This window comes from Lipotes vexillifer, unplaced genomic scaffold, assembly GCF_000442215.2.
Source record: "Lipotes vexillifer unplaced genomic scaffold, Lipotes_vexillifer_v1.1 scaffold217, whole genome shotgun sequence".
In the NCBI taxonomy this organism is placed as follows: domain Eukaryota; kingdom Metazoa; phylum Chordata; class Mammalia; order Artiodactyla; family Lipotidae; genus Lipotes; species Lipotes vexillifer.
Window position 1 is genome coordinate 1,052,261 of NW_006788200.1, and position 27,543 is coordinate 1,079,803.

The 27,543-nt window shown below is 35.7% G+C and overlaps 1 protein-coding gene across 2 annotated transcripts in view; it reads right to left on the reverse strand.

Moving 5' to 3' along the window:
- Nucleotides 1-27,543, reverse strand: part of AFF4 (ALF transcription elongation factor 4) — a 91,980-nt gene that overhangs the window by 27,689 nt on the left and 36,748 nt on the right. For both annotated transcript variants that reach the window (XM_007461347.1, XM_007461348.1), the window contains 6 exons: nt 27,368-27,412; nt 23,193-23,279; nt 4,864-4,900; nt 3,087-3,135; nt 777-831; nt 266-303 (listed from right to left, as the gene is read on the reverse strand). In XM_007461347.1, coding sequence (XP_007461409.1) covers nt 266-303; nt 777-831; nt 3,087-3,135; nt 4,864-4,900; nt 23,193-23,279; nt 27,368-27,412 — 311 coding nt within the window. The remainder of the gene's footprint in view (nt 1-265; nt 304-776; nt 832-3,086; nt 3,136-4,863; nt 4,901-23,192; nt 23,280-27,367; nt 27,413-27,543) is intronic.

A 27,543-nucleotide genomic window follows, 5' to 3' on the forward strand; every position in this document is an offset into this window, starting at 1 on the left:
TAAATACTTCCTTAAAAAATATCTGAAATGCGGCTCAGCCATTAGTACTTACCTTTAAAAAAGTTTTACTGTGGTATAAATTACACACCATAAAATTCACCCATTTTAAGTATACAATCCAATGATTTTTAGTTACTTTATAGAGTTGTAAAACCACCATCACAATCGATAATATTTACTTTATAAGGTCAATTACTCTATCACTACACTGTTATCGGACTGACCCTTCCACTCTAAATAACACAAGAAATAAAAGGATGCCTACCTTCCAGGTGTACTCCTTGGCATTGTCTTATCACAATCCTAAAATTAAAAACGTGAGAGGAAATCTGTGAATGAATAAATAGTACTCTATATGCTTGATGTGAACAATATCTGAAATCTTAATAGAAAAACTGGCTTCTCTAATGTATGCATCAATGGTCACTTAACACTTACAAAAATACTGTTTTTACCTAAAGAATAATTGCCAGGATAAGATTAAAAGCTGTGTTAATAGTTCTTGTCAACAATCTTGTGCTTCACGAGTATATTCTGATATATAAGTATTAAGAAAAAGCCAGTTTTTTTTAAATAAGAAAAAAATGGAGGTTTAAAGACAAAGTGGAAAACTATAACATTCTAGTGTCAGACAGCAGGAAGGAACTTATTTTAAATAACGGAATCATAAATGTATTATTTAATTATAATTCTTATGTATTATTTAATTATAATTCTTATAAACTACAATGAAAACACTGTATGAAACTGGCAAAATTATATAGTAGTAGACACACCTGTTCCCCATCACTGTCTTCACTGCTGCTTAGTTTTAAGTCATCTTTTAACATACTAAAAGGAAAAGGCAGAAAGGATTATTATTTTTGGAACTTCATCATGGCATACCAGAGTATTAAATATCTACCAATAATTCTAGGAATAATCACTGTGGTAGCCAAAGATTTACTTGAAAAATAAAGAAAACAACAAGTAAGTCTTACTCTATCTGGTTTGGTGCACATCTAGAGTAAAAAATTAAGAAAGGTGGAATTTAACAGTTTTGGAAGCTCACTTTTCCATAAGTACAATATTCATCTTTCTTTTCTAATTAAAAAAAGCTACCTTCCACAAACTCTTTATACTCACTTCTGTTATCTCTAGCTTTTCTCTAATTGCATACACACAAACTCTTCCATTATTAAAACAAATGACCATATGCATACCCAACAGTCCACTAGAGAAATATAACTCCTAAAAGGAAGGAAGATAAAATGAAAGCATCAAAAATTCTCTTTCACTGTCCCCAATGTTTCATGAAGAGATATGTACACTTGGATGATTGTGAAAACCAGAACACACAGTCAAAGTTCTAGTTCATAAATGCCTTGCTATGAAAGACGACTGATCCTTGCAGATATAACAATTTTGGGTAAGAACCTTGGTTATACAAGAGAAATAACCATGTATAAATTAAAAATAAACTCCAGTCTCCAAATCTTCCTTGATCAAAAAAAACACAAATAAATACTATAAGTTGATAGTTTCTGGAATTAGTTTTTGAAAGTAAAATTACAGATTTAAATTTTCCTTAAGGCCATAAAATCAAAACTAAAAACTGAGTAATGAACCACAAAACGCTCCTTGCCTTTTTACAAGAAAGGAAAAATTAACACAAAGCTTAGGGAAAACTACAACTAGAAAATGTTTAATTTCTCATTACCACTAGCTCCATTTACCTTTCTTCTTAAAATTTCACGACAGTCTCCAATCAGCGGAAAGGAAATCTTCTTTCACTCCAACAACTACTTATACTCTCCCCTCAAAGCTTAACCTGAGTTTCTAAATCTGATCCCAAATTCAGAGTATCACATAAAAGATCACCTTGAGACAAAGTAACCACATGATTACAGAATTAGGAAAAGTGTTCTAAGGATGACCAATTAAGCGGGACAGAGAAAAAGAGTTTTTTCTTTTGGACAAGGGCTTAGTGCATCTTTATGACTGATTTCCTGTAAAGAAATGTACTTACTCTGAAATCTCTCAGCCCTTATACTTTAATAATGGCAGCTCAATGAACCTGTTTACACATGTGAATATGTCAAAGCTTTTACCAGACCGCTCAAGGTCCTTCATGCTTTTGTTCTGTCAGCAACCAAAGTGATATGCACATACATGGTAAGCTCCCATCAGTTTTCTGCCCATGAATAAATATGATAAATAGGAATTTACATAATTTGAATTCTTTAGCAGTGAGGCTAAACTCCTTGCATTCATATATTTTCATTCTCAGCTCCCACTATGTTTAGCTGAGGAGGCTGAGGTTATCAGTATAGATTGTGGTTATTGTATAAAGCTAGCACTGTGGTCAGTTTCTTTAGAATTTTGTTTTAATCATTGGGTTAAATTGTGGTCTCAGAAATTCAGTAGTTATTGCATTCTTTAAGCTTGGAATTTATTATCATCCAATATACAACCCTATCGTATTTTGATTTATTGGGATGGCCAAAAAGTTCATTCAGGTTTTTCGTAAGATGTTATAGAAAAACCCGAACGAACTTTTTGGCCAAGCCAATATATTCCTGGGTCTACCTACAAAATAAAAGTAGGAAAACTTATACCATATGAACTATGTTGCTTTAATATTCTACACTTAGTGGTCAAACGGAGGGCATACTAAGAGGAATCCTATACTTTTTCATGGTTTTTTTTTTTAATTAAAAACAAACTATCAACACACACAAACACACACACACTTCTGAAAGATGAGAAAAAAGTGTAATCACAATCGCAGAGCAGGGGTAGGCAAACTATGGTCCACAAGTGAAATCTAGACCTATTTTGTAAAGAAAGTTTTATTGGAACACAGCCACACCCATAGTCTATGGCTGCTTTCATGCTACAACTGCAGAACTGAGTAGTTGAGACAGAAACCATTTGGCCCCTAAAGCCTAAACTATTTCACTATCTGGCCCTTTACATAAAAGTTTGCCTACCCCTGCCTTAAAAGATTAAGTACATATTTCTAAGTGTTGTTCTAAATATTGATACTACAGTTAGACTTTTAGCAAAAAAAGACAAACATTAAACTTACTAAGCCATAAACTTACGATTTAGACTGGTGCCCATTGGAAGTTTTAGAAGAAGGATTATATCTTTCTGGAACAAAAAGGAATGCAGAAATCAGCAACTATAGTATGGCTATTTATATTTTTAAATATCTATCAACATAACCTCAAAGAAATATAAATCAAAAAATTGCGCTAAAATTCTTCATCCATCAAGTTGGTTAACACCTTAAAATGCAATAATATGAAATACTGGTGGAAATAGGCATGTTCCTATGTCATTGGTAGGGCTATAAACTCATACAATCTTTCTGGAGAGCAGTCTGATAATATTATCTTACCAACACTGTAAATGCACATATCCACTGACCTAGCAATTATAAGGAAAGGAATTTACCTTACAGGCATATCTAGAGGAATACATAAACACACAGACACATGGACACACACAGACAACGGACACACACAGACACACACACACAGTTTATTATAGTATGGTTTGCAACAGCAAAAACTGGAAACCAATGTCCACCTACAGGGGACTAGATAAACAAATTACAATACTTTCAACAATATAACACAATTTTGTTTTTAAAAATAATGAACTAGAGCTTTATACTGATATAAAAGAGTTCTAAAATAAATTAAGTGAAAAATACAGGTAATAAAGAGTAGGTGAAGCTTATGAGCCCGGTTGCCAATAGGGAGCTTTGGGGAGAGAGAATGGGAGAAGGGGAGAAGTAAGGATGAGACATTCTTAAAAGATTTTAAGAGAAAATGTAAACTTTCTGGCCTACAGCTAGCTATCTGCTGTATATCAACAATGTTGGGTCCTTTTTTTCCTATAACTGCAGCTTTAAGGCAGAACGAAGAAATAGATACATAAAAAGTTTGTTAACCTTAAAATGGATATTCTTCTAGTTCTGTCTCTGCTTTAAGATCACTAAAGACAACTAAGGATTGGATTGGATTAAGGATTAAAATGGATTAAAATGCTCCACATATTAATCTCCCAAAATAGCTTATTACCAGAGTAAATCTATCTGAAAAGTTATTGCTCTTGGCAAAAGAACATTTGTTTTATTAGAGAGCTATATGGTGAAGCCCAGACATTTGCAAGGTTCCTGACCTTACCATTACCAATTCACACAGCCATCAACTCTTTGAATCACACTTGAATTCCCCAAGGCTATCTTCCCCTCAAGTTCTTTTGAGAGGCCAAGAGAGTGGAGGTGGAGGGGAGTTGTGTAGCAGACAGCAGACTTTCTTCCCAGCCAAAAACACCCAGGAAGAATAGATAAATATAGATATGGGAAGAGAAGAGCCATGGTAAGCTACAATGACCCCTTCTTGCCTGGAGTTTTACCATAATAGAACCCAGTATCTTCATGAAGGAGATGGAAAGACAGAAGTATGGCTCTTGGGGTTATGAGGTGCCCATCAAATTGAATTTATGAACTCTGAACTATTAGTTCAAATACTTAGTAAAAACAGTTAATTTTGATCTCCAATGATCTTTAATTCTTCATCTTTCAAGCCAAGATTCAGTTCAATCCATTACTGATCATCAGATAATAAATACTGGGATAAGGGACTTCCCTGGCGGTCCAGTGATTAAGACTCCTCGCTCCCGCTTCAGGGGACGCAGGTTCAATCCCTGGTCAGGGACCTAAGATCCTACATGCCATGCGGTGTGGCCAAAAAAATTTTAAAAACTGGGATAAGACATACAAGAGAATTATTAAAGAAATACATGATGTGACCATGAGAAATGAATGTGCAGCTTAATTTGAAAACCAAGAGGAAAAGAAATACTCACTTTGTTCTCCAGGGCCAAAATTGGACTGCTGAGACTCCTAAGAAAAAGGGACATAAAATTATATAGTGACATTAAGAGAAACAGGTTCATTAGAGAAAAATGCTTCAAATTAAACTATTCAATTCCAGCTAATTCAATGAAAGATCCTGTTGAGTTCCTAAGAATACATAAAAGAAAAAAACACCAAAAGAATTTAATGATTCCATCTGAACAGCCTCAGCAATTTTGTGGTCAATAACAGAGTTTCCCAGAGCTTAATACAAAAAGCATCAAGCTATGTAAGTCTTTCTTTATCATTCATTTCTATTCAGCAGCATCCATGGTACTCATATCCTAATTTAATTCTTGGTCTTAAGGAAATGTTATTTTTAAAAAAGTAATACTAATAACCGTATACTAGAGTGAAAATAGCTGTACAAACTATATAGACTCAAAATATACCACTTTTATGAACTAGCAACTCCTACTATGTTATTCCCATGTCATTTTACTTCCTCTCCCAATATTGTAAGCTCCCAATATCTTACAATTAGCAAACTGAGGAAGAGATTTTCCATACTCGTTTTATGTACTTCTTTGTAAGCCCTATACTAGCACAGTGCCTGGCATTCAGGAAGCATCCGTAAAAAGAAAGCCAAAAAGAAAAGAAAAGAAAACCAAAATGTCACTGTCCATGAAAGAAACATGACTTTCCAAACTCAACTTTCAACATCAGAACAGCTGTTTCACAAGTGCAAATTGTGCATTTTTCTAGGTTAAGTCTGTGGTACCCAATGTAGTACTAAGATTACACAAACATCCCTAGCATCTGTAACAGCTTACTTAAAAATAAGCACAATCTTCCTTTAATGACAGAATTATCTGTGAAAGAGAAATCCAAACAGTATCTAAGCTAAAATATAGTTCTGGTGTTAAAAAAAACTGTAAACCTACATCAATTGTCAACTGATTTTCAACAAGGGTGTGAAGACCATCCAACAGGGAAAGAATTCTCTTTTCAACAAAAGGTTCTGGGACAAGTGAACAGCCATATGCAAAAGAATGAAGTCGGATGCTTACCACAGACAATATTAAAAAAATTAACTTGAAATGGATCAAAGACCTAAATGTAAGAGATAAGAGATAAAACTACAAAAGAGAATGTAGTGCCCAAATCTTAATGACCTTGGATTTGGCAAAGAATTCTTACATGACACCAAAAGCACAAGACACAAAAGAAACAAACAGGTAAATTGGATTTCATCAATGTTAAGAACTTTTGGGCTTCCCATGGCCGCTGAGTCTGCGCGTCCGGAGCCTGTGCTCCGCAACAGGAGAGGCCACAGTAGTGAGAGGCCCGCGTACCGCAAAATAACCCAAAAACAATATTAAGCACTTTTGTACTTCAAAGGACACCATAAAGAAAGTGAAAAGATACTACCATAAAATAATAATAATGCCAATAAAAACAAAAATATTCTAAGAAAAAAAGTGAAAAGACAACACACAAATTGGGAGAAAATATTTGCAAATCATATATCTGATAAGAGACTGGTATCTACAATATATAAAGAGCTCTTACAACTCAATGATAAAAGTCAAGTAAACCAATGAAAAAGTGGGCAAAGGATCTGACTATATATTTCTCCATGAAAGATATACAAATGGCCAGAAAGCACATGAAAAGATGTTCAACATCATTTGTCACTGGGGGGAAATACAAATCAAACCCACAATGAGATAACCACTTCACACTTACTAGGATGACTAGAATCAAAAAGACAGATAATCACAAGTGTTGACAAGAATGTGGAAGAATTGAAAGCCTAATGGGAAATACAAAATGGTGCAGCTAGCTGCTTTGGAAAACATTCTGGCAGTTCCTTATATGATTAAACATAGAGTTACCACATGACCCAGCAATTCTGCCCCCAGGTGTATAACCGAGTGAAACAAAAACATATGTCCACACAAAAACTTGCATACAAAGGTTTACAGAAGTATTATCCATAGTAGCCAAAAGCTCAAAACAAAACAAAAAGCTCAAAACAACCCAAATGTCCATCAGCAGATGAATTCAGAAACAAAATGATATACAGCTATACAATGGAATATTATTTGGCCATAAAAAAGAACGAAGGAACTGATACATGCTACAACTTGAAGAACCTTGAACATTATGCCAAGTGAAAGAATCCAGTTGCAAAAGACCATATATGATATGATTCCATTTACATGAAATATCCAGGAAAGGGAAATCTATAGAGAGAACAGATTAGTAGTTGGGTAGCACTGGGAGGGGAACAGAGGGGAAAAGGTTGATAGCTAAACAGTGGGGAGTTTCCTTTTGAGGTGATAATGTTCTAAAAAATTATTTATTTATTTGTTTGTTTGTTTAGTTTTGGCTGTGCCATGTGGCTTGTGGGATCTTAGTTCCCCGACCAGGGATTGAACCCAGGCCCTCGGCAGTGAAAGCGCAGAGTCCTAACCACTGGACCACCACGGATTTTCCAAAATGTTCTAAAATTGACTGTTGTAATGGTTGCATATGTCTATAAATATATTCAAAACCATTTAATTGTATACTCTGAATGGATAATTTGCATAGTATGTGAATTATATCTCAAATAAAGCTATTCTAAAACAGTCTTTAAATACAGCAGTGGCCAAGAGGTCACTCCTGTGAATCTTATTAAAAATGAAAAGAATTCTCCACCCCCCTTGAAAGGCTAATTGTCTTATACTCATTTACCTAGTAAATGGCCTAAAAGTTTAATAGTCCAAGCTTTTAAGTAATCTCTGACTCCATCCCCTCACCTCTGACAATAATCAGTCAGCTAGTTACCAATGCGACTGGATTCTGTCTCCAGACCATCTACTACATGCAACACCTTCTCCTCTCCATCTACGCTGCAAAGACTTTTTAGGTCCTCACCTCTCTTCATCTACGATGGCCATCTAATGGATTTTCCTGGCTCTAGTCTCTCTCTCCTTCACTCAGCTATAGCCTCTAGTTGACCTTTCTAAAGCCCAAGTCTTAGTATTTGTCACCATTACTCCTATCACAGAGCCTCCAATGGCTCTTTGTTTTTCCTAGGGATGAAACCCAAACTCCTTGATAAAACATTCACTCACATATCTAAGTACTGGAAAAACAGAATTAAGCAAAAACTAACATGGGCCTTGTCCTCATGGAGCTTAATGTCAATGAATATCTTTGCAACTACTCATGCAAATCAAGGTAAAATAGCAATTGTGTTAAGTACAATGAAGGGCAAATGCTTACACAGCATTATAAAAGAGCTTACAATTATGTGTGTGTGTGCACGCGAAACAGACACATACAGATACATACATACACGCACAAACACACACACACACACACCCCTGATCGGGAAAATGAACAAAGGCTTCCCTGAGTAGGTACTGTTCAGTATGAAATTTGACGGTTATGTAGGAAGTAAACTGGGAAACGAAGGGAAAGGTAAGTGTTTAGGGTAGAGAGAAAAGCATGTGTAAAGGCAAGAAAGAACAGGAGCACAGCTAGTATAAAGAACTTAAAGGCAGCCCATGGGAGGAAAAAGTACAGAAGGAAGAAGGTTAAGAAATTAGACTCAGGACCAGAGAGGCTAGATCACATAGTTTATAGACTTTATAAACCATATTAAAGATTTGTGTGTGTGTGCAATTTACTAAGCAGAAGAATTATACAAGCACATCTGCATATTGTGATGATTACCTTGGCTATTAAGTAGAGAACAGCTTTGAGAAATCTAGAATGGAAGTAAAGATATTTGTTAGGAGATAACTGCAGTGGTACAAATAGGAGATGACAACAGCTTAAACAAACTGGTCTCCATGCTTTTTTGATCATGTACCTCCCACCACTAAGAAATTTTTGCATTTGTATCTCCCAAATACATATACTGTATGCATTGTTATTTAACTAGTATATATTATGTAAAACCAAAAATATTGAAATTTTAAAGGGCTCAGATAATATTCTAGAGTAATTTAAAAATTATATTTATCAATGACAACACTTTTCTTACACACACAAAAAATATATAGTGCTTCAAAGGTCTGACACCAAAACTGGCTTGATATTTGGTTTCATTGGACATCACAAAGACACAGCTATACAAATAGAAGTGCTATACTTACTAAATCATGATACCAAAATTTCAATTTATACCTTAATTATGCAAAGGTTTCTGCTGAAATTGAGCTAATAGATTTCCAATGTTCAATGATACAAAACAGGTTTTCCAGAAAATAAATTAAAAGGCTGTGGTTTAATATTTTTAGGAAATAGGTTCAAAACCCACTGAAGTTAGAAAATTCTGTTTCTAAGTCTTTAAAGTTTGCACATACGACAATCATCATAGTTTCTGTCAACAATAAAAAATACATAGTAATGACATTATTTTTAAAATCTTGTTTTCCTAGCTTGAGGCAGTTACTTTTTCACTCATTAAGACATCACTTTTATTCTAAGAAGAGTGTTTAATTTATTATTATTATTTTAAATATGTTATGAAAAGATCTAATGTATTTGGGACTTGTGTGTGAAAGAGTGAGAGGGAAGAGGGGAGAGGGAGAAAGGAGTGAGGGAGGGAGGAAGGAGAGAAGAGGGAGGGAAAGGAAGGGAAGGAGATTAATTAATGTTTTTTTTTAGCTTGACTTATGCGTTTATATAATTCAAGATAGAGAGGTACAGATACTACATTTATTTTTGATGTGATTAATTTAAAATACTAACATTGTAGTGGTTTGGGGGACTAGGTCAGAGCCAGATATTCTTCAGAATCATTATGGATTAAGCACTGCCTTTCGATGAATTATTTTCTTTTCTTTTTTTTATAAGTGAGCTAATATCTTATGTCACTAAACAAATAATCAGTGAATTTCTGTGTTAGTATAAAAGGTATCTGGGAGTGCCACACAGGTTCTCCATGAAGAAAGGAGGAAGAAAAATTATTTATACTTTAGGATTTAACTTCTGTTATATCTTTCTTTGAGTGGTACACACACACAAAAAATTGCTTTTCAAGTATTTTATAACTAAAAAAGAATCTAACAATATCTTAAACTGATACTACCAGAAGCACCTGCACTTTCATCAATCTATATATAGCTAACTTTGTACACTGCATGATTTATTCTAATATTTGTTTCTTGAATCTTTAGCTTTGCTTTCTAAGCCTGTTTCAATAGTGTTTCCTGACAAAAGAATGCATTTTAGTATGTTTTCTCTGTGTTCTCTCTGTACTGGATTTCATTCATTTTCATTGGATTAAAAAGACTGAGTTTTTAAACAAAGATTATAGAACACTGGGAGAAACATCAAAAGAAGTTTTTAATAAAATTTTATTAGGCCTGATCTATGTTTAAGGACTGAACTGAATACCACATAATTCAAAATATCACTAAGTACAAATTATGATGCTTTCAGTTTCATCAGTTACTATCTCGAGGCACTTGCTATATACACTAAAGGCAGGGTTAATGATAAACCTGCATGCTCAAACTACTGTTGATAATCTGAACTTTTTTTTTCTTTTTTCTGCTTATGGCATCTTTGTTTCTACTTTGTAGTGGCAGATGAAGAGCTCATAACAGGAGAAGGACAATCTCAACTCTGCCATTTTCTTGTTTGGTCAGAAATGCATTTTAGGGTTATTTTCATTCACTAGTTTCACTGCAGGTATGTCTTTTAAGCCATTTGTGCATTAGTGAAGATTAGTTGAATTAAAACCAGTTAATACAATCTGTAAATCATCTTAACCAAGCACACTTACAACTGCTATATGACACAGCTAGGAAGAACAAACGAATGAAAACAACTCTATCAATTTTCCATATTGAAAAGACCTAAACTTCCCTTGGGATACCTCACATACCAGACATAAAATGTGACCATCTGCCATTCGGATCAAGAGACAGCAAAATGTACGTATTTGATTTTTCTTTTAAAATTAAAAAGCAAATAAATTGGGATTTTTAGAACTAAAACATAAGAATAAACTTTTCACCCCCATCCCCCATTCTCCAATGCACACAACACTGGGGTATATATTTTCCACTCTGGAGACCACTGACTTACCACAGTGGTAACAATAAAAATGGAGAAAAATGAATGAAATTGAAATGCATTAGGACTTGGTGACAGTCTATAAGGTGTCATGAAGAGGAAAGTGCCAAACATAACTCCTATAAGGTTTTCTAGCTTCACTAAGATATGGAACAGCAGAAGAGAACCATGCTTGTTTTTCTCTTTGCTTTTTGGTTGGGAGAATAATGACTTCTCCTCATGTTTAACTGTGCATCCAATTAAACACTAACATGTAATTCTTTTTTCTTTCTTTTGTATTATTTCATTTCCACAACCAAATGCTTGACACACTGGCAGAACACATTTCTTCTTTTGTATTCTCTTATAGTACTCAACACAATGCCCGGAAAACTTACTTTTAATGGTAGAGGGAGAGACAGAAGAGAAAAATGAGCAATTGAAGAAACAAAGTAAATCTAGATGAGCAGTGTATAGTGGGAGACAAGGAAGAAATAGGTTAAACAACATTCAATGCTCATGAGAAGCTCAATGAAGATAAAAAATGAAAAACATTAATTGGAGTTGCCAAAATGGGCCCTTGGTGATCTTAATGGTTTTGGTGAGACACTGAGAGTGAAAGCAAGATCAGCTTGCACTGAGGATTAAATGGAGGAAAGTATATAGACAGCAAATATGAACCACTCTTTAATAAGATTAACTCTAAAGTGGAAGAGTAACTGGAGAACAACACGGAACAGACTGGATTTTTTTGTTGTTGTTGTGTTGTTTTTAAATGGGACAGATAAAGAATGGTTAAGCAAATGATAGTGATTCACTAGTAAACTAGCTCTCCAAGTATGTTCTTAAACTCAACTTCTCACCCATGACTGTGAACTGCTCTTTCAGATCTGTTAATGGGTAGGAAATCTTCTCTGTTGTGGTCCTCATCTTCCCATGTGCTTCTGGCACTCCTGCTCTTCCTGCTCTAATCCCGGTTGTTGTCATCTTCTCTAGGATGCCATCTCCGAATTCCCTGAGTATCAAAACTTTATCCCTTCTCTGTCCGCTCATTAGACTTAGTCCATACGGTTAGTGCACAAGGAGAATGAATACCTATTAAAGCTTCATATAAAGCTTTAAGCTATATTATACGTGAAGCTGTATTCACTGAAAATTCAGAGCATGAGACAAGCTATAAAAGAGCAAAACTCTGTAAAAGCAACCCAACCAAAGCAATAATCATTAAGCAGCTGAGCTGTTTCATAAATATCAAAAATCTAAACATAGTTACCTGAGTATATATACCCAAATTCAGTGAATAAACATTTACTGAATAGCTATTATGTGCCAGGAACTATTCTACACATTGACACCATCTAAATGGTTCAGTGCTGCATGTACAGCACCTAGAACACTGCCAGGGATTGTTCAGAACATACAGTGAATATGAGTAAAGGCAGTCAAAAGCTTTAGTTTGCTTGAAACTATCACTGGAAAATCTACTAACCTATCTCTAACTACACCCATTCACTCTGCTTTCCCTCCTGTGAAAAAGAATGACCTAATTGTGCTCTATTCTAAGGCCAATCTTCTCTACTTGGGCATGAGTGTCAATCCCTCTTGTGGAGATTTCCTAAGGTTACCTTCTCTCTTTCCCATATATCACTTGTTTTTCCTTTTTTACAAAATCATTTTCATCAGCATATAAATACGATAAAATGTCCTCATCTTATAAAAAATACCCCCCTGATAATATCACCATACCCTTTTGGCACCACCACATTTCTCTGCTCCCTTTTACAGACAATGCCTCAAAAGAAAATCTCCATTTATATAATCATTGTCTCCAATACTTTTTGAGCCCACTGCAATCGTTCTTTTGCCCTCACCTTTCTAACTAAAAGTGTCACCAATAAAGAATACATTGTCAGGGACATGCTGGTGGTCCAGTGGTTAAAAATCTGCCTTCCACTGCAGGGGATGCAGGTTCGATCCCAGGTTGGGGAACTAAGATCCCACATGCCGCGGAGCAACTAAGCCTGCGTGCCACAACTACTGAGCCCTTGCGCTCTAGAGCCCGTGCGCCACAACTAGAGAGAAGCCTGCATGACACAACAAAGAGCCCACACACCACAATGAAAGATTCCACATGCCGCTACGAAGATCCCACATGCCACAGCTTAGACCCAATGTAGCCAAATAAATAAATAAATAATTTTTTAAAAAAGAATACACTGTCAGATACCATATGATATCACTTGTATATGGAATCTAAAATATGACAAAAATGAACTTACCTATGAAACAGAAACAGACTCACAGACATAAAGAACAGCCTTGTGGTTGCCAAGGAGGAGGGGGTGGGAGAGGGATGGATTGGGAGTTTGGGATTAGCAGATGCAAACTATTATATACAGAATGGATAAACAACAAGGTCCTACTGTACAGCACACGGAACTATATTCAATATCCCATGATAAACCATAATGGAAAAGAATATGAAAAAGAAAGTATATGTATGTATAACTGAATCACTGCTATACAGCAGAAATTAACACAACATTGTAAATCAATTACACTTCAATAAAATTAAAAAAAATTTTTTTAAAGCTGGAAAGAAAGAAAAAGCATTGCAATAAAAAATACATTCTCGGGAATTCCCTGGTCGTCCAAGCGGTTAAGACTCCACGCTCTCACTGCAGAGGGCTCGGGTTCAGTCCCTGGTCTGGGAAATAAGATCCCACTAGCCCTATGGCATGACCAAAAAGACTGTAAATAAATAAAATTTAAAAAAATACATTGTCAAATTTAGTATCTGAAACATACTAAGAACTTAGCATCTATTTGATAAAACACATAAACATATCAGGTTTACAGAGATGAAAACTAAAATATCTGAGATTAAAAATATGTCAAATGGGATTAACAGCAAACTAGACAATGCAGAACAAAATTTTACTGAACCTGAAGATACAGCCATAGAAACAACTCAAAATGAAACAACAAAAGATAAAAGATTGAGAAAAATGAAGAGCACATTACTACACTGTTGAACAACTTCAAGAGGCCCAATATAAATGTAATTGGAGCCTCTAAAGAGGAAAAAAGGAAAGGAGTACAGAAACATATTTTGAGGTAGTAATAGAAAAATTTTTCCAAATATGATGAAAACTATGAACCCAAAGTTCCAAGAAGCTAAAATCAAACAAACCCAAGCACAAGAAAGATGAAGAGAATCACACCAAGACACATCATAAATGAACAACTTAAAATCAGTTGCAACCAGAATACTCTTAAAAGCAGCCAGAAAAAAAAAAAGACACATTATACACAGATGAAGAAAGAACAACAATAAATTACTTATCAGAAACAATGCAAGCCAGAAGACAATGGATCAACATCTTCAACCTAGAAATCTATGTTTAGTGAAAGTATCTTAGAAACAAAAAAGAAAAGGTGAAATAAAAATTTATTTCAGACATACAAAAGCTAAAAGCATTTATCACCAGCAAATAAACACTATAAAGAAAAGTTAAAGAAGTCCTCCAGGTAGGAGGAAAATGATACCAGAGAGGAATCTGGATTAACACAAAGGAAGAAAGAGCAAATGAAATGGTAACTATATGGGGAAATACAAAAGCCTTTTTTTCCTATTATTTAAATCTCTTTAAAAAATAACAGACTTCGTGAGCCATGGCCACTGAGCCTGCGCGTCCGGAGCCTGTGCTCCGCAACGGGAGAGGCCACAACAGTGAGAGGCCCGTGTAATAAAAAAAAATTAAAAAAAATAAAAAAAAAAATAACAGACTTTTAAAATGATTAACAATTTTGTGGGGTTTATAACTTACATGAAAGTAAATGTATGCAACAACAGATGTGGAAAAGTGAAAAACGCAAGCATAATGTTGAGAAATTTTTATATGATAGAAAAGAATGGCGTAGTATTACTTGAGATAGATTTCAGTAAGTTAAAGATACATTCTACAAACCCTGAAGTAAACATTCAATAACACAAGAATTACAGCTAATAAGCCAAAAATGATATGTAATAATAAGAAATACTCAATCCAAAAAGAAGGCAAAAAAGACCAGATGGGGCAGGTAGATATCAAAAAGCAAGATGGCAGAGATAAACCCATCCATATCAATAATCACATTAAATATAAATGGACTAAATACCCCCCAAAAAGAGGAGAGTATCAGACTGAATACAAAAAAGCTCTAGACAAAATTATGTTACCTATAAGAAATGCATTTTAAAGGTAAGAACACAGGTTAAAAGTAAAGCATGGAAAAAGGTATACAACTTAACATTAATCAAAAGAAAGCTAAGTGGTTATATTAATATCAGGCAAAGTAAATTTTATAGCAAAGAATAATATCAGGATTAAAGGGAGGTCATTTCATAATGATAAGGGGCCAATTCATCTAGAGCTAATCACAATCCTAAATGTTTAAGCACCTAAAAGCAGAACTTGAAAAAGTAGGAATGAATAAGTAAGGACAAAGAGACAAATTCAAAGTAATAGTTGGAGATTAACTATAAATTAATAATTGGCAGAACAAGAATTAAAAAGAATAAAAACACAGAAAACTTGAATAACACCATAACTAACTTGATCTAATTGACATTTACAGGACACTCCACTTGACAACGGTACACTCTTTTCAAGGGTACACGAAACATTTACCAGAAGAGACAATATTCTGGGTCATAAAATAGTCTTAACAAATGTAAAAGGATTCAAGTCACACAAAGTATGTTCTCTGACCACAACGGAATTAAACCACAAATCAATAACAGAAGATATATGAAAAAAATCTCCAAATATTTGGAAACTAAATGACACTTCAGAATAACCCACAGAACAAAGAAGAAATCAAAGAAATCAGACGTTTATGTTGACAGAATTCCCTGGCGGTCCAGTGGTTAGGACTCCGTGCTTCCACTGCAGGGGGCACAAGTTGGATCCCTGGTCAGGGAACTAAGATCCTGCATGCCATGCATGATGTGGACAAAACAAAACAAAACAAACACAACAACAACAACAAACAATTATGTTGAACTGAACAAAAATGAAAACATAACATATCAAAATCTCTGGGATGTAAACAAAACATTACTTAGAAGGTAGTTTATAGCATTAAAATCCTATATTAGAAAGTGAGAAAGATCTCTAATCAACAACCTTAGCTTCCAGTTTAAGAATTTTTTAAAAAGAAGAGCAAAATAAAGCAAAACAAAGCAAAACAAAAAAGTAATAAAGATCAGTGTAGAAATCAATGCAACAAAATTGAAAAACAATGTAGAGAGGGAAAAAAAGCAGTTTTTTAAAAATAAGATGAATAAAACTTACAAACCTCTAGACAGATGAAAAAGAGAGAGAAGAAACACATTACCAATAACAGGAATAAGAGAAGTGGCATCACAACAGATTTTTAAAAGTATAATAAAAGAAAATTATCAAAAACTTTACATCAATAAATTTGACAACATTTGACAGTGAGTGAAAGACACAACTGCCAAAGCAGATGCAAGGAGAAATAGATAACATGATTATAAATTCAATTTTTACACAACTGTCCTACAAAGGAAACTCAATACTCACAGGGCTTCACTGGTTAATTCTAGCAAACATTTAGGAAGAAATAATACCAATTCTATACAAACTATTCCAGAAAATGGAGAAGAGGGAACTATGTGCCAACTCATTCCATGAGGTCAGCATTACTCTGATACCAAAGCCAGACAAAGACAAGAAAAGAAAATTACAGACCAGTATCCCTCAGGAACACAGGTGCAAAAATTCTGAAAAAAAATTTTTTTGAAAATCAAATTCAACACTACATAAAGCAGATAATACATAATGACTAAGTGGAGTTTTTACCAGGAAATGTAATGTTGATTTAAAAATTTTAAATTAACCAATATAGTCACCATTTCACAGACAAAAAAAAGGAAAATCCTCTGACTGTATCAATAAATTCAAAGAACACATTCAAAAAATCCAAAATTCATTCCTGATAAGAACTCTCAGGTAAATAAAAATAGAAGGGAACTTTCTCAACTTAATAAATGACAGCAGGCTTCCCTGGTGGCACAGTGGTTAATGCAGGGGACATGGGTTTGATCCCTGGTCTGGGAAGATCCCACATGCTGCTGAGAAACTAAGCCCGTATGCCACAACTACTGAGCCTGAGCTCTAGAGCCCGCGAGCCACAACTACTGAGCCTGCATGCCACAACTACCAGAGGCCACGTGTGTAAAGCCCATGCTCTGCAACAAGAGAAGCCACCGCAATGAGAAGCCTGCACATTGCAAGAGCAGCCCCCGCTCGCCGCAACCAGAGAAAGCCTGTGCACGGGAACGAAGACCCAATGCAGCCAAAAAACAAAAAAACAAGAAGATCCAGTCACAAAAGACCACATGTTGCATGACTCTATTTATATGAAATGTCCAGAATAGGCAAATCTACAGAGATATAATGTAAGATTAGTGGTTGCCTAGAGGCTGGGGGGTGGGGAGTGGGGTTGGAGGAAACAGGAGGGTGACTGCTAAAGGGTACAAGGTTTCGTTCTGGGGTGATGAAAATGTTCTAAAATAATTGCAGTGATGGTTACACAACTCTAAATATACTAAAACCCAGTGAATTGTACATTTTAAATGGATGAACTGTATGGTATGTATATTACATCTCAATGAAATAGTTACCGAAAAAAAAGGAAAAGTAGCTGTTAGCCAGAATTACAAACTTATATTCAAAGTCTTCTGATAGGGCTTCCCTGGTGGTGCAGTGGTTGAGAGTCCACCTGCCAATGCTAGGCGACACGGGTTCATGCCCTGATCTGGGAAGATCCCACATGCTGTGGAGCGGCTGGGCCCGTGAGCCGTGGCCGCTGAGCCTGTGCGTCCGGAGCCTGTGCTCCACAACGGGAGAGGCCACAACAGTGAGAGGCCCGCGTACCGCCAAAAAAAAAAAAAAAAAAAATCAAGACACACTTATATGCCACCTATAAAAAATTCACTTTAAAAATAAAAGAATAGAAAATGTTAAACCATGTTAACTATAAATTCTTAAAAAGCTGGAGTGGCTTTTATATGAGTATCAGACAAAGGAGAGTTGATTGTCAAACTAAATAGCACAGCAAAAGGAACCATAAACAAAATGAAAAGACAACCTACAGAATGGGAGAAAATACTGCAAACAATGTGACCAACAAGGGCTTAATTTCCAAAATATACAAATAACTCATATAACTCAACAACAAAAAAACAAACAACCCAATCAAAATATGGACAGCAGACCTAAATAGGCATTTCTCCAAAGAAGACATACAGATGGCCAATAGGCACATGAAAAGATGCTCAACATTGCTAATTATTAGAGAAATGCAAATCAAAACTACAATGAGGTACCACCACACCCTGGTCAGAACGGCCATCATTAAAAAGTCTACAAATAGGGACTTCCCTGGTGGCACAGTGGTTAAGAATCTGCCTGCCAATGCAGGGGACACAGGGTTGAGCCCTGGTCTTGGGAAGATCCCACATGACGTGGAGCAACTAAGCCTGTGCGCCACAACTACGGAGCCTGTGCTCTAGAGCCCATGAGCCACATCTACTGAGCCCACATGTCACAACTACTGCAGCCCGTGTGCCCAGAGCCTGTGCTCTGCAACAAAGAGAAGTCACTGCAATGAGAAGCCTGCACACCGCAACAAAGAGTAGCCCCCTCTCGCCGCAACCAGAGAAAGCCCACACACAGCAACGAAGAGGCAACACAGCCAATAAATAAATAAATTAATTAATTAATTTTTAAAAAGTCTACAAATAACAAATGCTGGAGAGGGTGGGGAGAAAAGGGAACCCTCCTATACTGTTGGTGGGACTGTAATTTGGTACAGCCACTATGAAAAACAGTGTGGAGGTTACTCAGAAAACTAAAAATAGAATTATATGATCAAACAAAATAAACTTCAGAACAAGCATTAATACCAGATACATAGAGGGAAATCTTATAATGAAAAAAAGAGATCAATTCATCAGAAAGACAGAAATCCTAAATGTATATGTACCTAAGGACAAAGCTCCAAAATACATGAGCCCAAAGTGGACAAAACTGAAAGGAAACATACAAAACCATGAATACAGATGCAGATGTCAACACTCTCCTTTCAGTAACTGAGAGGACAAGTTGATAGAAAGTCAGTAAAAATATAGATGACCTAACCACTCTCAACCAACCATATCTAATTGACACATATAGAATATATTGTGTCTGGTGCACATGGAAGAGTCACCAAGAGAGATCATTTACTAGACCTTAAAACATTTGAATAAATTTAAAAGGACTGAAATTCTACAGCATATATTCTCTGACAAGAATATAAATAAATTAGAAATCAGTAACAGAATATCTGGAAAATCCTCAAATACTTGAAAATAAAACTACACATTTCTAAATAAGACAAAGAAGTCACATAGGGAATTAGGAAATACTCTGCACTGAATGATAATAAAAACACAATATATCACCATTTGTGAGGTACATTTAAAACAGGGCTTAGAGGGAAATTGATAGTTTTATATACTTAAAACAAGAAATGTTTACAATCTATGATCTAAGCTTCCAACTTAAGAAAGCAGGAGAAAAGCAAATGAAACCCAAAATAAGTAGAAAGGGACTTCCCTGGTGGCGCAGTGGTTAAGAATCTGCCTGCCAATGCAGGGGACACAGGTTTGATCCCTGATCCGGGAAGATCCCACATGCCGCGGAGTAACTAGGCTTGTGCACCACTACTACTGAGCCTGCGCTCTAGAGCCCGCGTGCCACAACTACTGGAGCACATGCACGTAGAGCCTGTGTTGCGCAACAAGAGAAGCCACTGCAATGAGAAGCCCCACGCACTGCAACGAAGAGTAGCCCCTGCTCACTACAACTAGAGAAAGCCCACGTGCAGCAACGAAGACCCAATGCAGCTAAAAATAAATAAATAAATAAAAATTAAAAAAAAAAAAGAATCTTCAAAATAAGTAGAAAGAAGAAGATAATCACAGTAAAAGCAAAAATCAAAGAAACAGAAAACTGAAAAAAACTAAAAGATGATTCTTGGAAATGACCAACAAAACTGAAAAAGGTCTAGCTAGACAAATCAAAGAAAACAAAAAGAAAGAGAAACTACAAATCACCAATAGCAGGGAAAAAAGTACTTCACTATAGATCTTACAGACATTAAATAGTAAGTATAGATTATAAATAATTGTGCCAATAAATTTGACTGAAACGAACAAAATTACCAAAACTGACATAAGAAGAAATTGAAAATCTGAATAGCTCTGTATTTAATAAAGAAATTTAATTTGTAATTTAAAACCTTCCAATATAGAATACTAGGGGTACAGATAGCTTCACTGATTAATTATATTAAACGTACAGGGAAGAATTAATACTAATATTTCACAAACTATTTCAGAAAATAGAGATGAAGGGAACATTTCTTTGCTCCTTTTAAGAAGCCAGCACTATCCTGATATCAAACCAAAGACATTATTAGAAAAAACAAAACAAAACTACAATCATCACCCACCCAACTCTGGCATCACCACGACCACCACACACACACACACACACACACGGCAAAGGCCAAAGTTTGAACTGATATTTCAAAGAGAAGAATGGCCAATAAGCTCATAAAGAGGTTCAACATCATTAGTCATAAGGGAAATACAAATTAAAATCAATATGAGATACCTCTACATACCCACTAAAATGGCTAAAACTAAACAGAATAACAATAGAAAATGTAGGCAAGGATGTAGAACAAAGAAACTATCATACACTGCTGGGAAATGGGAGTGGGATAAGGTAGGAGTGTGATACAATCAATTTAACACACACTTAACACATGACCCAGCAATTCTACTTTTTTCCATATGACTCAGTATTTACCCATAAGAAAAGAAAATATAAACACAGAAATGACTGTTAGTGAATGTTTATAAATACTTAATTCTTAATAGCCCAAATCTAGAAACAACCCAAATGTTCATCAACAGGTGAATGGATAAATAAATTTTGGTATTTTCATACAACAGAAATAAAAATGAATTATGAATAAAAATGAAAAAATTCCTGATATATTCAAGAACATGGAAGAATTCCAAAAGTATATAGTGAGCAAAAGAACGCACTGTATGGAGTATATTTATATGAAATTCTAGAAAAAGCAAAACTTACCTACAGCAACATAAAACAGGTCAGCCATTGTGTGTGGCCAGTGGTGGGGGTGAGGGGGACTGGAAAGGAACTTGAGGGAACTTTGTGGAGTGACAGAAATGTTCTAATTCTTGATTAACATGGTGGTTACACAGGTGCATATGTCTATCAAAACTGAGGCTGTACATTAAATATATGTGCATTTTTTATGTGTAAACAAAGTTGACTTAACAAAGTAAAAGAGTGGTATGCCACACATATAGGCAGATGTGAGAGATATACCTCACATCACTTACAAAAATAAACTGGGCTAAATATAAACAAAGAAAACAAAACTGCAATCACATTAAAGGAAAAATAAGATATGTTTATGATCCTGGAGAAGGAAAAGCTTTCTTTAACAAGACATTAAAAAGCAAAAGCTTTATAGAAGAAAAAGATATTCATCAAAATTAAAATCTTCTAGTGGCGCAGTGGTTGAGAATCTGCCTGCCAATGCAGGGGACACGGGTTCGAGCCCTGGTCTGGGAAGATCCCACATGCCGCGGAGCAACTGGGCCCGTGAGCCACAACTACTGAGCCTGCGCGTCTGGAGCCTGTGCTCTGCAACAAGAGAGGCCGCGACAGTGAGAGTCCCGCGCACCGCGATGAAGAGTGGCCCCCACTTGCCACAACTAGAGAAAGCCCTCGCACAGAAACGAAGACCCAACACAGCCAAAAATAAATAAATAAATAAATTTATAAAATCTTCTAGACCATAAAACTTAAAAGGGCTCTAACTGGGAGAAACATTTGCAGTATGTGGAACAAATTATTTGAATCCAGAATTCAAACAACACAAAACAAAAAAAGAAATTCTGCTGAAACTTATTCAGTGAAAGATGTAGCCCAAAAGGCAGAGGAAATGGGCCAATTCATCCACATAGAAGTTAAATGGACTAAAGATGATGAAGCTCACTAGCAATCTAGGAAATGGAATGCCATTTCCCACTCAAAAGACTGGTACTTAAAATAACAAATAGTGGTGTGCATGTAAGAGAATAGAGAATACAAGTGGGAGTACTGACTAGTACAATCACTATGGAGGGGATTTGAGAGAATATATTAACTATATACCCTCAATATCCAACAACTATACTTCTTGCTCTTTACACAAAAGAAACTCATATGCACACAAGAAGGCATGAACAAAGTTATTCACTATAGCAATGTTTACAATTTAACTTGGCAACAAGTTAAATACCAACGGGAAATGGCTAAATAAAGTAAGATATACTTATAAAATGGATGCAGTTAAAAGAACTGAAATACCTCTATATGTAATATATTATCTATATATAATTTCTCTCTCTCTCTCTCTATATATATATATACATAAAATAACATGAAAAAGTCTCTAAGACCTATTGCTGACTGATGAAAAATACAGTAGAATGTATCTGTACAGAAATTAAACAAATGAGAAAATGCAAGTACGTAACAATTACATGTATATGTAAATGCATATGAAAAGACTTGTAAACGTATGTATGAAGTAGCTCTGGTGAGATGTAGGAGACAGAATATGGGGAAGACTATTATTAGGGGTCCTGCCCAAACTTTCACAAGAAGAATATATTTTTGCATTATTTGTATAAGTATAAATTAATGTAAAAAAACCAAATCTGCTGATTTTAGATGAGCTTGGAACTGTTGTCTGAGGAACCTTTACCATATGACGTAAGTATGGCTGTTGTGTCCTCTGGAAAGGAGTTCCTCATACAAACAGTTTGGGAAGCCCTTATCATCTGTGGCCTAGAATATCATAATAGTTTGCAACAAACATTGATAGCTTCTAAGTCTCTTTCCCATGTTGCCTTCAAAGATTTTCCAAGTATCTCTCAATCCAAGTTAATCTCGATTCTATGTTCTAGTTTTATTTTCTTCATAGTAATATCACTATCCAAACTTACCTATTTATTCACTTATTATCTATCTCCCACTAGAATGGGAATGGCAAGATAATTCTGAATTCACATGATTTTAGTCAAGCCATTTAGAGTTTTCTTACAGTATAAAGACACACTTCATTTACTTACCTTAGTTGGAAAAGGAAATTTGGAAGGTTCAGTTTTGCATGGTGTATGAATAGCCGTTAGAGGGGGAGGCCATGAATGCGTCATCTCCTGAAATGTAATTATTACAGTTTGTTTTCAAGCAGGTCAAGGATAAAAATTACACAGCTAAAAACCAGATTTGTATTATAAATGCTGGTTTTGTGATTGCTCCTCCAAAAGTATACATATTTAATCAATCAATATTAATTAAGCACAGTGCGTGCAAGGCACTATGGGGTAGGTAATAGGAAGATAAATAGTTTACACTCTCTAGCTTCAAGGAGCTTAGAGTTAAGATGGTAAGACCTGTGAACAGTTACAGAAATCAGCCTGTAATCAAACACAAGGCTAGTAAAATGCTACTGAGGAAGAGCTTGCTGTGGGAGTGGAAGGGAATAACAGTAAGAAAAGCAGCCAGCATTTACTGCGTACCTTTAATGGGCCAGACGCTGTTATTTTACATGTTTGTAACTCAACTGGTCATCATAATGACATTATGAAGTAGATACCGTTATTATCCTGACTCTATGTAGGACAAAACTGAAGTACAGAGATTAAGTTATTTACTCCAGGTCACACAGTAAGTAATGGACCCAGAATTTGATCCTAGGTAGTCTGGCTACAGAGCCCATTCACTGAAAGGAAATTTTGGTCAGGTGGAGGAAATAAGAAGAAAGCTATCAAAAGCACACAAGGAGGAAGACAGACAAGAAAGGCCATAGGTCTGATTTTATTCAATGCCTTCTGTCTAATCATATGCCAAGTATGTCCAAGTAGAGGTTTGGATACAATCACAATGTATATGTTAGAGAAGCAGGAGAGAGAGAGGTTTATCAGAATAAGGAGGGAATGTTTTATCTCTGGCATTTAGTTCAAAGTAAGCCATCAAGTAGTCTGAGAAAATACAATAAATTAAAGGTGATATAACTTTTAGGAATTTACCCTATAGCTATACCCACACAGTTATGTAAAGATACATATTCAAGGGGTTCACACTTTTAAAAAATGAAAACAACCTAAATATCCAACAACAAAGGATTAGATTACCAGACATTCATACAATGGAACACCAAGCAGACAGAAAAATGAGAAAGCTACCTACTGAAATAAAATGATATCCACAGTTACTGTTAAGTGGCAAATACAAATCATAGCGTTATATCCTCGTAAATGCTTATGGATGAAAAAATCTCTGGAAGACAGTTAACAGTGGCTACCTCTGGATAACAGAATGACTGAAGGAGGAAGAGACAAGGGCACTTGATGCAGCTTCTACCACTTGAATCTCCTGAAACAGCCACCTGCACTAAACTTGCTCTTTATCCTCTTACAAGGCTTTATTTTTTAATAGCATTTCACTTTCTGAAGTAATTGTATATAATTGATTATTTCCTACATCCTGCTCAAGAATGTCAGCTCAAAGGATGCAACACTATCACTATTATCACCACTATGTCCCTAGTGCTTGACACACAGTAGGTACTCAATTAGTAAGCTTTGAATTAATACATCATTTTTTACAATAAACATATATTACTTTTAGATTAGAAAAACTTTTTTTCATTTAAGTTTGTGATGGGGTTCCCAGAAACAATATGACTACAAATATCAAGAAAACACAAAGGGGGACTTCCCTGGTGGCACTGTGGTTAAGAATCCGCCTGCCAATGTAGGGGACATGGGTTTGATCCCTGGTCTGGGAAGATCCCACATGCCATGGAGCAACCAAGCTCGTGAGCCACAACTACTGAGCCTGCGCTCTAGAGCCCATGCACTCTAGGGCCTGCGTGCTGCTACTACTGAAGTGCGAGCACCTAGAGCCTGTGCTCCACAACAAGAGAAGCCACCACAATGAGAAGCCTGCGCACCACAATGAAGAGTAGCCTCTGCTCACCACAACTAGAGAAAGCCTGCGTACGGCAACAAAGACCCAACACAGCCAAAAAAAAAGAATAAAAAAGAAAACACGAAGGGAATGTAGACCTGAACCTCCTTGCACGCTGTGCATAGGGAAGGGAAAAGAAACAGAAACTCATTTGCCCCAGGTTTTCAATGTTGGCATTTTACACCTCAAATACCAAAATACTCTCAATAGAAAATGTATTTAACTCCCTACCATCAAATGACTGAGCACCTACTACACCCAAGGCCACGTGCCAAGTCCTACATATACATAAAATGTAGAATAAATGGTCAGTAACATCAAAGATATAATTAAATATAAGAAAATCTAAGATTTCTTCCAGGTATTAAAGTGCCATGCATTTTTGAGGATTTAGGAGTAAAGATATATGCTCCCTTAAACTTTTTATGTACATGGCAACTGAAAAATGAATGCAACATGAGTTATCACTGTAGTCTGACAGCCTGATACAGGGGGAATAAGGATTTCAGTGGGATTCTAAGAAAAAACAGAATCTATGTATAACTGAAGAGGAAGGAGAAACACATTCCATGAAAGTTTACTTTACAAAGATGAAAGAGCAAGAAAGTGTATGGCTTAGGGAAACCAGTTTGGCAAAGTGGTCAATCAATAGTGCGAGAGGGTGAAACTGGCCTGTGGACAGCCTAACATTTAAAATGTTAAATTTGCACACTATTCTTTCTAGGGGCCTTAGAGAGCCACTGAAAACTTCTAAGAAGGATATCATTTTATGAAGACAAAGGATTAAAGCAAAGAATCTGGCAGCAATACAGAAGACAGATGAGCAGGGAGACTCTGGAGACAGAAAGGCAGAGTGAGGACTGTATATTGCAATTACTGAAGCTCAAAGTGGCAGAAATGGAAATGAAGGAATGAACATTTTCAAGGAATTTTCAAAGTCTACATGAAGTTTTTGTGATTAAATAGAACATGAGAGAAAGAAGTGGAAAATAACTAGGATTCTACACTTATAAGCAAGGGAGAATGGTGATACTACTAACAGAAGTTAACTCTGATAAATATGGCTTTAGACATGTTGAGTCTGAAGAAGCAGGTAGAAATCCAAATGGAGACCCAGCTAAGAAGCAATTAAGAGACACAAACCAAAACCCAAAGGAGGCCAAAGCAGGAAAGACTGAATAGCTGTCTAACAGATAAATCCCAAAGGATGGAGGAAAATCACATCAAAGAGGAGAAAGAAAAGAGGAGAGGCTAGACAATGCACCCATATTTAAGAGATAAGAGAAGACACAAGTGTTCCCAAAGGGCAGAGAATGTGAGACAAGAAAGGTGTGCAGAAAATAAAAACAGTGAAGCATAACAACAGTCAAGGAAGAAAGAATGATGTTTTCTGAAGAAAAAAATTAAAATTCTTCAAAACAGCAGAAAGAACTCAAATGAAGCCTCTGATGACATGGAAGATAATGACCTTGGAGAAACAAGTTCAGCAGAATGGTAGAAGTAGAAGAGATTTTAGCAAGCTAAAGGAAGGAAGGAGAAAATAAAGTGGAAGCAGCCAGTGCAAGTAGTCTTTCAAAAGTATCCATAGTGAAATACAAGTACAGACACAAAAATTCAAGAGTGTACACAAAAAATACAATTAATATGTGACTGATGGTTTTTGTCTATTGAGCCAAAAGCAGTCACTGTCACTCAGTTCACTGGACTTTCTCTTCTTCAAAGGACAACGTTTTCTTTTCCCAACAGAAGAATGTACTCTTTGGTCATGTGTCAAGTTTAAACATATTCCATTAAACACTCAAAATGTGTAGTATTCAGAGAAGATCTTTCATCGTAGGATTTGACCAGTATATACAGATAAACTACAAAGCAAGCTATTTTCAACACACTGGTTTGACTGATAACTACTGAGATTTTTAGTACTTCAAATTATTAACCGATAAACCTGAGAAGGTACAGTTCATATTTGGTTTCTTCCTCTTTTCAAAGCAAGCTGTTAAGACTAGAGTTTGTTTGTACTTACAAAACAAAAAAAACAAACCAAAAAACTCCAGCTTTTTGAGGGCAAATAGTAAACAAACCAAGTGATTTAGAACTTAAGTATGAATATAAGTAGAACAGAGTCAATTATTTTTGATGGCCATAATCAGGTTATACATGTAAGCAATCTGCTGCAGTTTCAGATACTTTGTGAAATACAAGGGGAAGGAGGGTAAGAGGGTAGCAAAGCATCATAATTAAAGAGACTATAACTATTTTTTAAAAAACTTACTTTAAGAATTTCATCCACACAGCTCACATCACCAGAAGCAGACGCCTAAAGAAAGAGGAAAAGAAACACACATTAGATATGGAGTCATTTCTTATTAGATTTTCATCATTTGTTGCACATTAACATTATTAGAAATGAGATTAAAATTAAAGGCATACTTAGTATCCCACTACTCT